Source organism: Solanum lycopersicum, chromosome 9 (genome assembly GCF_036512215.1).
Source record: "Solanum lycopersicum chromosome 9, SLM_r2.1".
NCBI classification, from domain to species: Eukaryota; Viridiplantae; Streptophyta; class Magnoliopsida; order Solanales; family Solanaceae; genus Solanum; species Solanum lycopersicum.
The window spans coordinates 60,761,883-60,779,717 of NC_090808.1; the positions used below are offsets into that span (position 1 = coordinate 60,761,883).

The following is a 17,835-nucleotide window of genomic DNA, read 5'->3' on the forward strand; positions in this document are numbered from 1 at the left end:
GCTTCCTGTCTTCTTTTTTCCTTTTATTATTATTGGTTAGTCAAAATATGCATGTCTCCTCAGTTGAAAATGCTTGTACAGTTATTTCAAAGCATCAGTTTGTCCGATACAAAGTAAATATAATGAAGGATGATAGTGATTTCTCATTACTAGCTTTTGATGTTCATGTTTCTGGTATGCTATGTGATTTTGCTATTTGTTTCCAAGAATGGTGTTCTTTTCAAATGCACACAATAGCAATACACCAAATGTCCTTCCAATAATAAACTATTGATCAAGTTAAAAATTAAAACTAATTATTTCTGGGGCGATGTCGTCATTATGTTTCAGAGAATCACTGGATTGACTTTAGTACTAAATTGAGATGAAAAAAAAAAAGTTAGAATAGATCCAGAGTAATAAATATCTTTTAATAATTTCAATTTTGCCATTTGTGATAAATATAAATAATATTTTAAAAAGTTCCGTTACCGGGAATCGAACCCGGGTCTCCTGGGTGAAAGCCAGATATCCTAACCGCTGGACGATAACGGAATTGTTGGTAAGACACTGCTCTTTTGTATTATACTATATATCAAAACTTAAAAGTTGTACAATGAATTGAAATGCGACCTAACAAATAAAACAAACCAAAATAATTATCACGCAAAAATTAGGGGTGGACATTCCGTATTTGGTTTGGGTTTTATAATTTGGTAATTGTAAAAGTAGATATCAAATATAAAATTTTTAAATTTTGGTTTGGTAATTTAGAAAATGGTAAATTAAACTTTTATATGGTATACTCTATTCGATAATACCATATTACAGTTATAGATGATTGTATTACAAAGTTAATATTATTTATCCAATCATTTTTTATGTGAATGCACAATATAGTACAAGATCAACAAATAACAAGACATCAAGAAAAACAAATCGATACAACTAAAAGATATGCATTTAGATTATTCATGCTTATTCTTTAACTTTCTCTTTGGATTCTAGTAATGAGTAATAGATATGTTGATATATGATATTCATTAAGTAAATGATTTGGTATTCGAAAAATACCGAATACCAAATGATACTAATGTCTTATACCAGGCCCAAACTCGAATACCATAATTCTATAGTTGTATTTCCGAATGTCATACCAAACACTAAATTATCAAATATCAAATTAACAAAAATTTAAATACAATTTAACAATTCAATTTTCGATATTTTATGTCTAGCTCTAACTATGCTATTTTTGCGATCCATTTTCATCTTAAAAAAGAATGTTATTTACCATAGTTAATAGTAATCTTATTTATAATTAAAATTATATGCTATCATACTAATATGGATTGATTTAGATACAAGTTTCATAAATTTTCATCTTTGTTATTTATTTTTATCATGATCTATATTAATATATTATTTAGTGTATTTTGATATTTGATTTTATTGTTGCTTTTATTTCTACATGATAATTTTTACACAGTTTCTTTGTTATTGTAATATCTAATTTATGTTTCCTTCTACTTTATATCAGGATTTGTGTTGACGGTCTTTCAAAAATAACCTTTCTATTTTCATAAGGTACTAGTAAGATTTATGTACGATTCTAAGACTTTATTTATTAGATTTTAATGAATATGTCATTTTTTAAAAAATTTCAAAACAACTCACAATTATTATAACTTTTGCCTTCGGATGAGCATTTTGTGTGCATTCAATGTATTTTTTACTAATAGCATGTAAATCACATCAGACAAGTCTTAAACTGAGACATAGAAGATGTTGAAGAGGATATGTCCTTCTCTGACCGAGATCTTTAGGAATGATTATGTACTCTAGATCAATAAAGCAACTTTAGAATTATTCGTGTGGATAACCACTCAAAGAACAAAAATATATACTATCCCATCTACTAAAAGAGTATTTTGATTCTTGGAATTATTCTTATGCAACAATATGACTGCCAATGCGATACTCCAAATTATGTCTTCGTTTTCCTCATCACCACCTACTTTAGCAATGTATTCTCAGAAAGTTCCAACATTCAAAATCTCACCCAATTCTCAAAAATCCGCCATTATCCCTTCTCTCAAACAAATTTGCCGGCAAGACAACTTCAAAGAATCAGTTTTTACCCTCTCTAATTTAATTGAGACTAGTGCATTTGAAAAAGCGTTAATACAAGGCCAACAAATCCATGCCCATGTCCTCAAACTGGGTTTATCCGGTGATGATGCAGTTTTCTTGAACACCAAGATTGTTTTCATGTATGGTAAGTGTGGGTCGATTGGTGATGCACAGAAGGTGTTTGATAGAATGACTAAAAGAACTGTCTTTACTTGGAATGCTATGATTGGTGCTTGTGTTGTAAATGGGGTGCCTATTAGAGCAATTCAGTTGTATAGGGACATGCGTTTCTTGGGTGTTGTGTTAGATGCTCATACTCTTTCTAGTACATTGAAGGCAACTAGTCAGCTTGAAATTTTGTACTGTGGAAGTGAAATACATGGGGTCACTATAAAACTTGGTCTTATTTCTAATGTTTTTGTGGTGAACTCACTAGTGACTATGTACACCAAGTGCAATGATATCAGGGCAGCATCATTGTTGTTTAATGGAATGAGTGAAAAAGAGGACGCTGTTTCATGGAATTCTATGATTTCTGCTTATACTATAAATAGGATGAATCGGGAAGCTTTAAGTCTCTTCATTGAAATGCTGAATGCCAGTGTTGAACCTACCACATATACCTTTGTTGCTGCAATTCAAGCATGTGAGGAGACAAATTTTGGAAAATTTGGGATTGAGATTCATGCTGTTGTTATGAAATTGGGTTATTCTTTTGATACATATGTAGTGAATGCTTTGTTAATGATGTACATTAAAAACAATAGATTAGATGAAGCTGCTAAAATATTCTTCCATATGCAAGAAAAGAACAACATTTCTTGGAATTCCATGATATCAGGTTATGTACAGAACGGACTTTATGATGAAGCGAATAATTTGTTTCATGAGATGAAGAATGCAGGTCAGAAACCTGACCACGTCTCACTTATGAGTATGCTTGTCGCATCTGGAAGACAGGGAAATTTGTTAATTGGGATGGAAATTCATGCCTTCTCACTGCGAAATGATTTGGATAGTGATTTGCAGGTTGGTAATACTCTTGTAGATATGTATGCCAAGTGTGGTAAGTTAGATTACATGGACTATGTCTTTGGTAGGATGCTGCATAGAGATAGTGTCTCTTGGACTACAATTATTGCTGCTTATGCTCAGAATAGTTCTCCCTGGAAGGCGGTGCAATTATTTCGCGAGGTACTGGCAGAAGGAAACAATGTTGATGCACTTATGATTGGAAGCGTCCTCCTTGCTTGTACTGAGTTGAGGTGCAACTTACTTGCAAAGGAAATTCACTGCTATGTGATTAAAAGAGGAATATATGATCCTTTTATGCAGAAAACTCTTGTGAGTGTTTATGGAGATTGTGGGAACGTGGACTATGCAAATAGTATTTTCAGGTTGAGTGAAGTTAAAGATGTTGTGTCATTTACTAGCATGATGTGCAGTTATGTTCAAAATGGACTTGCAAATGAGGCTCTTGGTCTCATGCTCTGTATGAACGAAATGGCAATTGAGGCAGATTTTGTTGCAGTCCTAAGCATGCTCACTGCTGCTGCTGATCTATCTTCCTTAAGGAAAGGAAAAGAGATTCATGGATTTTTGGTTAGAAAAGACCTCCTTCTGCAAGATTCTATTAAAAGCTCTCTAATAGATATGTATGCCAGCTGTGGGACTCTGGAGAACTCATATAAGGTGTTTAATTATTTAAAGAGCAAAGATCCAGTTTGTTGGACGAGCATGATAAATGCTTTTGGATTACATGGTTGTGGTAGGAAAGCAATTGATATATTCATGAGGATGGAGAAGGAAAATATTCACCCAGATCACATAACCTTCTTGGCTGTTCTTCGTGCATGTAGCCATGCCGCGCTAATAGAAGATGGCAAAAGAATTTTCAAGTTAATGCAAAGCAAGTACGCGTTGGAGCCTTGGCCAGAACACTATGCTTGTTTTGTTGATTTGCTTGGACGTGCAAATCACTTGGAAGAGGCATTCCAAATTGTAAAAACAATGAACTTGGAGGATATACCTGCCGTCTGGTGTGCTCTCCTTGGTGCTTGTCAGGTATACGCCAATAAAGAGTTAGGAGAAATTGCTGCAACGAAGCTTCTTGAACTAGAGCCCAAGAATCCAGGAAATTATGTTCTTGTATCTAATCTGTATGCTGCGACTAATAGATGGGACGATGTTGAAGAAGTCAGAGTTACAATGAAAGGAAAAGGGCTAAACAAAGATCCTGCATGTAGCTGGATAGAGGTAGGAGATAAGGTTCATACATTTGTTGCTCAAGATAAGTCGCACCCAGAGTGTGATAAGATTTATGAAAAATTAGCTCATCTTACTGAGAAATTGGAGAAGGAAGCAGGTTATGTGGCCCAAACCAAATATGTTTTGCACAAGGTGGAGGAGAAAGAAAAAGTTAAGTTGCTTAAAGGACACAGTGAAAGACTAGCTATTGCATATAGTTTACTTGCTAGTACTGATAGAAGCCCCATTCGAATCTCAAAAAATCTCCGTGTCTGTAGTGATTGCCATACTTTCAGTAAGCTAGCTTCAAAGTTCCTAGAGCGAGAAATTATAGTTAGAGATGCCAAAAGATTTCACCATTTCAGGGATGGGATATGTTCCTGTGGAGATTTCTGGTGAAACTAGTAGTTGGTTATTCTATTAAGAACTTCATGATGATAACTAACTCTACTGCTTGGTAACACCCACTTATAAGACGTACTCAACATCTATGAGAAGCTTCTGCTGAGGGTGGAGGATATTTTTTCATATGGTGCGGTATGGATATCAAAGGTGCCGAGGAAGGTTGCTTCACGTGGTTAGCTACTAGAGGGGTGATTATTACGGCAGATAACCTTAGAAAGTGAAAGGCTGTCTACATGAGCTGGTCTTCCCTATGTAAGGAGACTGGTGAGGACATAGATCATATTCCGTTGTATTGCAAATTAGGCACGAGGTTATGGGAAGATATGTTTACATGGTTTGGCATCACTTAGGTAATGCCAAGATCCGTATAGGAGTTGATGTTCAGTTTAAAGATTGGAGCTAGGAGAAGAAGGCACAAGGCATGTAATGTTACTCCTCTAGCTCTAATGTGGATCATTTGGAAAGAGAAATAGGAGAGTTTTTGGAAGGGGTGGAGATGAACTTTGCTCAATTCAAAATTAGTTTCCGGTATCTTATTTTCTTTTGGTGCACCCATGTAGTTCCCAATTGTATAGAGGATTAGGTGCCTTTTGGAGAGAACCATATTTTTTAGGTCTCTCCTTATTTTTTTTTTATTTTTTTTTGTATATCTCTTGTATACGGCCAAATTGGCCTTGTTATTATTTAATGAAAAACTTGATAAAAAAGAAGACATGCTCGGCGTATTTTTCAATAAGAGATGTTAGTTCTTGACATGTCCTCTTGCAGTGAGCTAAAGACATTAGTTCAGAGAACTTGGAGGTGGTTGGAGTCTTTGGCAACTCTGAGGAGCTCATGAGGTCCACTACAAATCAAGACTCCTCTTTCTAAATAAAGGTGTGTTTTTCATATGAATGTTCCATGTCAATCTGTTGGAAGGTGACATTTACCATGGTGATCTAGATCTATTGTCCTGTTTGTGCTTACAGTTTGAACTTCATCAGATCACACCTCTTTATTGAATCAGAGTCAAGTTGAGAATGAACTCAAAACAATTGCAGACTATAATAACTGTTGTTTGAGTGTCAGAGCTCTTCAACTTGTCCTCTCCTTAGACTATCAGCATTGGTATCACTCAGGGCATGAAAACTATAATCCAAGTTCAAGAGCCAACAATACGAAAATGTTCAGGAAATGGGAAAAGTTAAATTGCGTTAAAGATTAACTTATTGACTAAAAGTAACTGATGCTGGAATATGGTGTACATGGATCAAGTTGATCTCATACAGACGTTATAATGTGAAATCTTGTGGAAGAATAGTTTTCCACATTATCAGAAATGATAAAATAATACAGCTTAATCTAAAGAAATTTCATGAACCACTCACTAGTGTATGATGGTCAGCAAGCCAATGTTTTCCATTTGCATCGTCGTGTTTTATTAATTCAGTATGATATGTTATCTGGTTTGATATACATTGTCTTGTTACTGTATTGATTTTCAAATTGAGTGGATTGTATCTAATCTTTCATTTCTACATCAAAATTGGATACCATAATCTGTTTTTTACTTATTCAAGTCAAATGGTAAGAACAGAAACTGGTGACATTGACATTGAATAACTACCAAATTGCTTAGTGTGATTTCAGATTGCAGGTTCAGCCCTTTTGTTAAAGTGCAATGTCAGCAACCAGTCATGTAGCTGGATTCGGTTCCTTACTTAGCCTAAGGAAGAGCGGCGACGCAGCCCTTAGTCTACCTTGTTGGTTTTAGAGACCAGTTCACTGCTGATATTATAATGCACTAACAGTGAGTTGGTGAACCTGTCTAGTGCTCGTAATCAAATCACACACTATTTGTTTGAGAGAAATAAAGAACTTATCGGAGATAGACTCTTTTTCTTTTTTTTGGTTTTTCACCCGGTGTACAGTGCCTACATTGGAGCCCTTACTAAATCCAAATAGCGTACAGTTTTGATGTTGCAGAAATAACCAGTTTGGAGTGTTATTCATGTCTTTTTTCTCTTATATCTGCACTTCCTCTCTTGCATTTCCTTTTATGATGCATTTGCATGTGTTCCTGCATTTGTAAGCTGAAAAAAAAGGAGACAGGATGAAGTATTTGAATAACACAGGTACAATGTTTTCATAGTAAGAAATTCATAGTTTTGTTTTATCTCTGAATTAGTAATCCTCAAATTGTTTATTACATATAGTGTTATGTAAAAATACAATAACTTGCTCACTGTAAATTTAGAAGTGAGTATGAAGGGGATAATTTCCCATATATATATAAGCAAATTTTATTCTTATTTTTGGTGATTTTGGTTGTTTTTTATAGACCCTCAATTTAAAAAAGAGAAAATTTTGAATTATAGGAGATACCATAATAAAATAACAAGATACAAAGCAAATAAATAGTACTGACACAATGAAAAATAAGAATCTAAGCAATTACTAACTACTACTAAAAAGGGGGGAAGGAATGAGGCTAGCCCCTTGCCTCTACCATATGAAATGTTTGTAACATTCAACTACACCTAGTAACTATTTTGATTGCAAAAATCCATACTGAACTGATTGGTTATATATCGTATATCAAGTTGTATTTTCTTATGTCATTAGGAAACCAAAATTGGGAGATTCAAATCCAAGAATCATTCATGCATTCTAAGGCAATAGTTACTGGGTCCTATTTTCTGAAAGTTGAATTTTGTATTTTGCGAATGAAAATCCACATTTGATTTTTCAATAGAAAGGTAAGAGAAAGTTTTGAACATTATGAATTTGGAGATAGACTCAATCGAAATTGAAAGGATGAATCAAACCCAATCAAAAGGGAAGAAGGATTAGGATTTCTTTGACTTTTAGGAAAAATTAAGGAAAACAGAACTCAAGGTGCAAGTACAATAAAAAAGCAGTTCAGTAATCCGGGATAGTTTTCATCTATTTTGTATTTGTAGCATTTTGGCGACATGGCCGAGTGGTAAGGCAGAGGACTGCAAATCCTTTTTTCCCCAGTTCAAATCCGGGTGTCGCCTGATCAACAAAAAATTGGAAATCTCTTTTTTTCTTCTGTTGATATAACCCGCCGAATGATTCGCCAGCAGAAGCATAGAAAGCAGACTGTTGATACTTGTTTTGGTCTGGGTGTTTTTAGAAAAAATTGTAAATATCCTTGCATTGCATATTTAGGCTTAGCTTTCAAGTAAATATTCGAATGCTCGAGGGGCTATCAAGACTTCGCAATTACCTTCTACTACAAATCAAAATTTTCTATTATTAACCCATTGTATAATGACTGGACCTTGGAGAGCCCGATAGGAAATTGAAATAGTTGTGGAAGGGGGCGGAAGATACTTTATTATATACGAGGAACTCACGAAAATATCTCAGTAGCAGCTCCTTTATTCGCGATTCGCGAGGGTTGAAAATGGATTTCAGACAATATGAACAACAATAACTCGACATTCTCAAGTTCACCAATTGAGCAAGTCCGGCATTCGATCACCATATTTTTTAAGTCATGTGCTCCGTAAGATGGAGTAACTATGTACTATAATCTTCAACCACCATACTTTTTAAGTCATGTGCTCAGTAAGATGGAGTTGAATCACATCCTCTAATGACTTCCTCCGGCTCTACTATGATCTACTTATCTCTCCTAACTCTTTCTATAGCTAGCATTCGTGTATTATAATTTTCAACTATCGTACTTTTTAGTCATGTCCTCAGTAAGATGAAGTTTAGTCACAGTGTCAACTTTATGCTTTGGAAAATAAGGCTTTTGCCTTAGGCTGTCAATTTCTTATCAAGAATAAATTATGAGTTAAAATTTCTATACAAAAATTGATTATTTATGTTAGGTTGTTTTATCTTGAAGGAATAAGTCAAAAGTCATATTGTTGATCGAACAAGATTATACCAGAATGAGCTAATTGAATCTTCTTAAAGAAGAGAAGATATTATCGTGTTAGCTTGGATATATTAAATTTAGTTTTACCGATTAAAGTTTTCAACCGTTATGATATATTCACCAATAATTTCGCTTCCTTTATTTTGTTTGTTGCAGATGGGGCCTCTCCCACCTTTTTTCTTATAACTCTGTTTTTAGTCATATCTGTTCTAATGTGTTCATACATCTATTTGAGTATTTTTATCTCCATTATTCATCGATTGAACATGGACATTCTTGATTGACCAACATTGTGGTTTACACAACAATGTCAGTATAACCACAAATTTATAGAATTCTCTCTCAAGTCTTGATAAGACATTCTTATCATCGTACCCTGGCTGCGAACCTCCATTTCACCTACTCCACTCTAAGGGTCCGTTTGATCATAGATTTTCTAAATAATATTTGGAGGGAGAATTGACAAATAGTGTTTGTTCAACAATTTGTCATTATTTGGCAAATATCCCAATTTCTTAAATATTAGTTTTTTCTAATATTTAAGTCAAATATTATTATTTGGAATCTTTTGAAACTATAATTATTTATATTAAACTTTTATCTTTTACAAAAATACTCTCTATATTAGTTGTTTGCGTTGTATTACATAAATTTTTTTTTATGTGAACTCCAAAGTACAGATGATTATTCAATGAATATGATAGTGATGATATGGTTGTTGATGAAAAGGATAAACAATCGACTCAAGGTGACAAAGTCATGTGCTTTGTCTACTTCATAATGTATGGAATGATGTTTGTTGCATTCGCTCTAAATTACGACATTGCTCTAATGTCATGGACAGTACTTGTTATTTGTTGCAACGAAGATACAATTGACTTGTAATACAAACTTATTATTAGTTTTAATAGTTTTTAAAACTTATGGTATAAATCATATTTTTCTAAAAAAGTAAAATAGATTCCCAAATACTATGACAAACACATGGTCAAATTTCACCTAAGTAATATTTACCAAGAATATTTAGAAATCTATTATCAAACGCTAGCTAACACAATATGCGGCATCATCATCAATCTTTTTCTATTTTTTAATATTATTATAAAACCAAGATACTTGAAGCTCTGTTTCTTAGATATGATTTGTGCATCTAATGCATTACAATGTTACATCAATAAACCTACATGCTAAAAATATAGCTTAAAAGAAATTCATAATTGTAATGCTATAAATAATCTCAAGATATTTAATATAAAATTACACCAAACATCAAATAAAATATTTCCACAATTCATCTTGGACCCTTATCCCAAATTCCCAAACAACCAAATATAATCCCTCAAATATTTCTAAAAAATGTGTTTTTCAATTACAAAAAAGTAGTAATAATATTTGACAAAGAGTGAAAGCTCCAAAGATAGAGAGAGAGAGAGAGAGTGACTTGAGGTATCATTTAGGTTTCTGCCTAAAAGGTTGTAAAATTATCAAACCAATGCACTTCTCTCTATTTCTGCCTCTTCTGGAAAAAAGAATAATAAAGGACCACTCTATATAAGCTTGTAGACTTGTAGGTGTTTTAAACATGTTGTGAGTCTCCTCTACTACTTATTATTATTACTCCTTTCCATCATTTCATTTGCCTTTTGAGTTTTGACCATAGTTGAGCTCAATTATAGGTCCATCTAACTCGTTCAAAATTTTTCGGGTTAGACTCAAGAGAATCCTCTATTTAATACTTCCTTCGCTCAGAATTGTTTGTCATATTGTATTTATCGAAAGTCAATATGACTAATTTTCAAAAGTAAATTAGATTACATTAATTCGATATTTTAAACAAAAAAATAGATATTCTAAAACTACATGAAAAGTACTATAAATTACAATTTTTTGCATATTAATATGATGAAAAAATATATCTTAAAATGTTAGTCAAAATTTTTAGAGTTTGACTCTAAAAATAGAAACTATAACAAACAATTCGGACGAAGGGAGTACTTTTTAAGAACTTATCTATTCATTTTAAGAAGATTCTCAATTGAATCGTTAATTGCAGTTACTTTTTATTTGAACTGATATATTGTTTGTTCCTATATTAAAGTACAAATTACTATCTATGTAAAACTTTTTTAGGATTTATCTATTCATTAGTGACTTCTTTTTTTAAAATAAAAAAAATTTGAGTTGAAATTAAAATTGTAATTAGCATATTAAAATTATTGAGAATAAGGGGGTCAAATCCCAACTTATTTGAAATCATTTTAACATCTCTTGTTTCAACTGAACCCGTCTATTTGACACGACTAGTCCTGTGTAATTAACATCATATGTTCAACACAAGTACACTATGCAAAAGCTTAATTATTGTTTGAGTTGTCAACTTCAATTCTATTAATGTAGTATCTCCTGCTGCCTTATTACTACATAGGGATTGTTTGATTGCATTCTTATATTAAAATCAAGCATAACTAACACCTTTGGCAGTATTTTAATTGTTAGGTATAAAGTTCATATGGTATTTGGTTACTAATTTCCAAAAGTCGCATTATTCGTACGAGAATCTATTTATAATTTTTTGAATGGTAAAAATAAGTATAATTAACTTCTGCATAACTAATTTTCGCATTGTTGATAATTGTTGAGCTACAAAAATAATAAAAAAAAATCTCCACGTAGTATAACTTATATAAAAAAATAATACTCCTTCCGTTTAAAAAAGGATGATCTAGTTTGACTTGGAACGAAGTTTAAGAAAAGAAAGAAGACTTTTTAATCTTGTAGTTCTAAATTAAAGTTATATCAAATGTATCAAAATATCCTTTAGCCTTATAGTTTTAAACATGTTACGTGGAAAGTTAAAGTTAAAGAGTTGTCAAAAAAGGAAAAGGATTATTCTTTTCTAAATAGACTAAAAAGGAAACAGAGACATTTTTTTCAATCGAAAGAATTACTAAATAACGAAAATAGAAAAAAATTTGACGCAAAAAATATATCAACCGCTCAAACCATTTAATTGAATCTGAATCTAAAGTCGAGCGATGACAACATGAGGAGTGTTATCTTCTCGACTCTTTAAGAGGTAGAAACAAAATGCTTCTATATATAAACACAATAATCTTTTATTTTTCGATCTCACAAGGGACAAAGCTCCTTAGTAAAAGGAAACATTTCAAATATTTCATTTTCCTCTAAAGAAATTTCTCTCAACGTGTCATTTAGTACTTTTAATTAAAACCCAACAATTTCCTACACGAAAAAGAAATGGTCATATGATTAAAAAGCACAACGTTTCTTTGTAAAATAAAGCATTTTAAAGGAGTATATCATTTTTCCTTTGTGTACCATTCACATTTTTCAAAAACATGATTCCTTTGCGTATATCAGAAAATTTTGTTAGAAAATTAAAAAAAAACTATAATATTTTTTTTATTTTCAAATAAACTAATCTTTTTTTTTTCTTTTCATTTTTTAGTTAAAAGGTATTAAGTTAAAAAGATGAAATAACATAGAAAAAAAATATCATTCTGGTCAAATTTGCTAGCCAAAAGGATTTTTCCGACTAATATATAGTTTATTTCCAAACATTGCCCTTAGGCCACACATCTTCAAAAGCAACCAAATTGTTTTCAAACAATACCCATTTTGGTGTAATAGTCTTCCATGAAATTGAATACAACTTAATAATGATATAATTTTACTATGCGCAATGTGAGTATAATCAATACGTTATATATATTCCTATAACAATTATTTTTTAAAAAAGGTCAAAGTCATTAGTATTTTTTTTTAAAATTTAACTTTGAGAAATTATGGAATTCAGGATTAGATAATAGTATTACTCACTAACTTGTTTCGACATTTGCTTTGAATTTGTTGTTTTGTGTATATGTTTTAACTGTTTCTTTGAATTTTGGTTGTATACACTGATATTTTTTTCTATATTATCGGTATATTTTGGAGATACAAATATATATATTTTTACATATGTACGTAATACTCAGATAACTTTTCTAAGATAACAGGTAATGAAATTTGGTGTGAATAACTTATTCACGTATAAAGTTTTAAGGATAATACAGTATTTGGTTACCAATTTAGAAATTCACATAATTAATATATATAACTTTTGAGAATTTTCATGTATTATTTTATGGAGTATATGAATAACTAATTCCAACATAAAATAATGAGAGAAGTATTAAAAATACTCATAATAAAACTTGGCATGAATTATTAGTTCCATTCTCAAACTATTGACAATCTTAAAAACGTATTTATTTGATTAATTAATTTAACTACACTTCCAATCTTGCAACATTAATGAAATGCACCCTAAGTTCTTGTCAAATTTAGGGATGTTTACAACACTTCTCTCGACTGTTTATTAAGAGCTAGAGACGACTTGTTATGACATATAACAAATTGAGTGTATATCTAAGTTTAGTTAATCAAGTAAAAAGATATTTTTAAGTTATTCGACAACGAAACTAATAATTTTCGTCAACCTCAAGAATTATCTTCAATACTATATAAATTCATCAATAACTCATTCATTGATTATAAATACTTAAATAACTCTAACCAGCTATCAAAAAGGACGTTTTGGTAATTTTATTTTAATTAATATTCTTTTACCTGGACATAGATCTTAAATCACGTTCTATCAATCTTGATAGTACTAATAAAATCAAGAAAAACAAACTTACTTTTAAAAAACATTTGTTTTTTTGTGGGTCAAATGAACATTAAGATAAAATAGTGACAGATGGTTAGGTTCAGAGAGCTAATATATATAGATATAGATAGATAGGTGGAACCTTTTTTTTTTTTTTTAATTTTTTCTGAAGCACTGAGCAGTGAAATGAAAAGTCAATGTGTTATTTAAATTGAGTAGTTATCAACTTTAATTTCCTTGGGCAATTAAATTCAGCTTTTGTCCTGCCTTAATCAATCACGCATGCTCATTTGGTTGGTAAGATAATGAATAGTAATTTTAAAAAAATTAAATATTTTTTATAATATATTTAATATATGTAATTCTTGGGATTATTGATCTCAAAATAACATATTCCCATTTTCTCCCTTTTTGAAAAAAAAAGTAAGGTTAGATTTAAAAATAAAAATGTAGTTAAAAGTTATTTAATGTTGAACTATAAAATGTTTTATATTATACTTTTTTATGTCTTATTTTTCAATCAATGAATCAAGTATACTTATTTAAAAATATAAATAAATTCAGTCATTGTTTATTTTTTATGTTATAAACTATAGTTAGTTAGTTGGGGACCGTTTAGTTACGTTGGCCTCAAAAAGTTAGATCCCGAGGTCGTTTGGTCAAAAATCAAATCATTTTACAATTATAATTTTCAAACTATTAACCAATTTTATATGGCCTAAATAATTTCATACTTAATATCAACATAGTATAAAGTTTAATCGCAATTAATATTTCGGGACAATTCACATTCACAGCTAAAATTGTTTGGTATGTGAGATAAGACGATGTTTTAAATAAAATATATATTGTATTTGGTTGAAATTGTAGATATTGAAAATTTGTGTGATTCTGCCAGATGATTTCATACTTTTTTTAGATATTCATAAAGATGAAGATTTCAAATATTCCCTCAATTAAAGAAAGACTTGTTACGATCGAAAAAAGCAGTTACAGAAGCTACCAAAGCAAAATTCGAAAGACCAACTAGGAAGATTAAAAAACACAAAAATTTAACGTGGTTCGATCAATCGATCTACATTTACAAAGAAGATGAACAATTCATTATAAATACGAGATTACAAAATATAGAAAGAAATAACTTCAACCAATTTGCTCATAATACAAGGAGGTTCACAAATTCTCCTCTTAACCGCAAATCCTATGACGACATTATGAATGTTGATTAAATTAGAAAAAAAATCTCTATTTATAAAATCCGAGACTTTTTCTTAAAAAGAAATTCTATTTATATTAAGAAATCAGAGGAAATAAAATTCAACAAGATTCAAATTCAAATCATTCTAATTTAAAAAAATACATCAACAAACAACACTCAAATCATGAATAAATCTTATGAAAAAAAATCAAGAAAAAAAAACAAAACTTACCTCCACTACTTATCAATAATATATTTTAATTTTTTTAAAATTTTGTTTATGCCTAGTTTTTTCAAAATAATTTAATCCGCGGATCAAATAACGCCGAAATGCGTAAGGAGAAGTAGGGTTTTAAGTTTTAGATAACCAAGAAAAAGGACAAGGATCGCCACCTTCCGGATATATGCCGCCCTAATATTCCCACTTTCGGCTAATTATATTGCATCTTCAATTTGTACACCCTACCTACCTATATACATATATAATAGCTATTTTATTTCACATTTTAATTAATTTTTGCCTACACATTTGGCTTTAATATATCCTTCATTTCTTATCACTTCTATATATAAATAAATAAATCAAAACCCTACATCCCAAATTAATAGTAACAACAAACTCATAAAAACCCCACTCTCTTCACTTTTAGTTGTAATAATCACATCATATGTGATTTAAGTTTGTTATTTGTATGAAAGGGTCTAGAGTGGAACAAGTGAAGCTGCCAGCATGATCTAAACTTGGCCATTTATAAAGAAAATGGGTGACTAAGGTTAGGTCATGCTCGGACAGCCTCACTCCTTCCTTTCTTGATAACGGATTATGAAAAAACATTATCTTAATTTATTTGGTATCAAATTGATGTGTCAAAGGGTATTTGTGTATTAGTAAGTCTTTAACCATGTTGAGATTGGATTTATATTTTACCTATATAAATTTATCATCATTTTACAAAAAATTGTTGTTACAATTATATATTTTGTCCTTTTTACATCCTTCGAATTCCTTTTGTGAATCAGCCACTCTATTAACCTCCCTTGGAATATGATCCAATGATGATTCTAGTTGTTGGATCCTTTTTTTTTTAACTGTGTATTACTGTATACTAATATTTTTCCATTTTTTAATAAGATTATGACAAGTAATTAAAAGGAAATATTCATGTGTATTTAAGCTTTGTTAAATAACCCGTCAAGCAAGATTTCAGTCTTCTTGATGCAAAATATATTTAATTACTTTCTCCTTTAAAAAAAATGACTTAATTTGACTTGGAACGGAGTTAAAGAAAAAAAATATTTTTTAATTTTGTGATTTTAAATTAATGTTATGTCAAATATATTAAATTGTTTTTAAACTTGTGATTATTTTCTTTGAAACAAACTAAAAAGATAGTAGAGTTATTATATTTTGAAATGGAGGGAGTATGTTTTATAAATAGTGGGTCATTTTTTTTTTAAAAAAAAGTTAAGATTCACGTCAGGGGTCATATAATATTAGTGGAAGTCGGATTTCATATATATGGTTTTTATGATAAATTCAAGTAATTTATAATAATAATAATCGTCTTTATAGTTATTTCAACAACAAAAAAAAAAGATCGTATTAATAGTTGCAGTGAGCCAGTGATCTGTAGGTACCCAATTGCAACACTTCTAACCTAGTGTTTGGTTACAAATTCTAATTTTTTTTTTTTTGTTGAATTAAGTATTATTATGTGTTCGAGCTGTAAGTTTTGAAAAAAATATTTGAATTTTTAAATTTTTTTTTTGTATGATTTATATGTCTAAGTTCTAGAAATTATTAATTTTTTTATTAAATTTATATATAGGATGAATGGGTGCATATAGATATAAGGCTGATTGGATGCACTTCTCAATGATACAAATATAAAATTTGAGTTAATATCATCTATCAAGTGGTTATAGACTTTTGGCGTCATAATCAATTTTTCATTTGTTTTGTTTTGCTTTAATTTTTCAAAATTTTTGAGCATGTAACATTGGGAATCTCTAAAATATATTAATATGGTAAAAAAATTATATAATTAAATAAAATATGTATATTAAAATTTAAAACTAATAATGTTGAACTTCTAATTTTTGAAATTTAATGATAGAGTGTTAAAAGTATGAAGGTCAATTGATTAATTATTAAATTTATATTTAAATGTATCTTTTTGTAATTAGTGCACCTATCTAGATGCCCTCTGCGATAAACCATAGACAATGATTTTGATTTAAAATGTACAATTTAAATATTTTCTCTACCTTTATTTCTTTTATTCTTTTGTTCACAACGAACTAAATGAACTAGTGATAGGTATTCAAACTAATTTATTGGCTGCTCAAAGTGTTGATTGAGTTGTAAGGAGTAAATAGACGGGGCGGACTCAGATAGAGTGGGTGTTTAAACATTTATTAATTTAGTCTCGAAAAATATATATAGAGAGAGAGGAATTAAATGTATTTATATAAAATTAATATAAAACATCAATGAGTAAATAATTTTATTGGCCTATTGACTCTTCGGTGTGTGCACAATGCTTTTTTAGTATTTTTGAAATAATTAAAAAAATTTGACTTCGTCATTTTCGGGGCATCAACAATTTTAAAATAATAGATCTATTGTATAGTTGTGGTTCATAAAAAGAGAACTAGAAGTCAAACTATACAAATAAAATGTTTTTCTTCTTCTTTCAAATTCATATTAGTTGTACTTGTTGTTATGACATTTACCAAATATGCTTGTTATAGATGACAAACGCAAGCTAGCTATAGAGGCCATCAAAGCTGGCCAAGTTTGTTTTGAGTTTTGCCTGTTTAAAGTCTTTGATAACGTTGTTTTTTTTTTAATTCTTAAATCATTCGAGTATTAAGAAAATTAAATTTCTATATCACTAAGAGTTAGAATTGTGTATTGGCCAGTTCGGTTCGGTTTTGAAGTTTATCGGGTTGACTTATTAGTTATCGGTTTGTAGAGATGCTAAACCGTTATAGAACCATTAAGATATTGATTTATCGGTTTTTTGTCATTATCGGTTCGATTAACGGTTTAACCGTTAAGATTTGACACAAAGGAAAAAACATTGAAAATCACTTAGAAACAAGGTGACTAACCAAATAAACCATGCACTTGAGTTCACAAGTTACATCTTGCTAAAAAACAAACACTTTTACATTGTAGAATAATCAAGTATTTGAGACAACCAAAAATAAAAGTAGGAAATTAAACTCTAAGTCGAAAACTTTATATACAAAATGGTATAAATATTATTATTTAATTTACTATCGGGTTATCGGTTAACC

The 17,835-nt window shown here is 30.4% G+C and overlaps 1 protein-coding gene and 2 non-coding genes across 3 annotated transcripts; 2 read left to right on the top strand and 1 right to left on the bottom strand.

Moving 5' to 3' along the window:
• Positions 1–14: 14 nt before the first annotated feature.
• On the top strand, positions 15–5,474 carry LOC101265961 (pentatricopeptide repeat-containing protein At3g63370, chloroplastic). Its single transcript, XM_004247283.5, has one exon. The coding sequence runs from the start codon at positions 1,942–1,944 to the stop codon at positions 4,756–4,758; it is 2,817 nt and encodes a 938-aa protein (XP_004247331.1). The 5' UTR covers positions 15–1,941; the 3' UTR covers positions 4,759–5,474.
• On the bottom strand, positions 463–534 carry TRNAE-UUC (transfer RNA glutamic acid (anticodon UUC)). The gene has a single exon. It is a non-coding gene; the product is annotated as a tRNA-Glu (tRNA).
• Positions 5,475–7,712: 2,238 nt separating the features above from the next.
• On the top strand, positions 7,713–7,784 carry TRNAC-GCA (transfer RNA cysteine (anticodon GCA)). Its single transcript has one exon. It is a non-coding gene; the product is annotated as a tRNA-Cys (tRNA).
• The last annotated feature ends 10,051 nt before the right edge of the window (positions 7,785–17,835 follow it).

Bases quoted from the DNA above. Each gene is read 5' to 3' on its own strand.
- LOC101265961 (XM_004247283.5), top strand. From the start codon at position 1,942: ATGACTGCCAATGCGATACTCCAAATTATGTCTTCGTTTTCCTCATCA.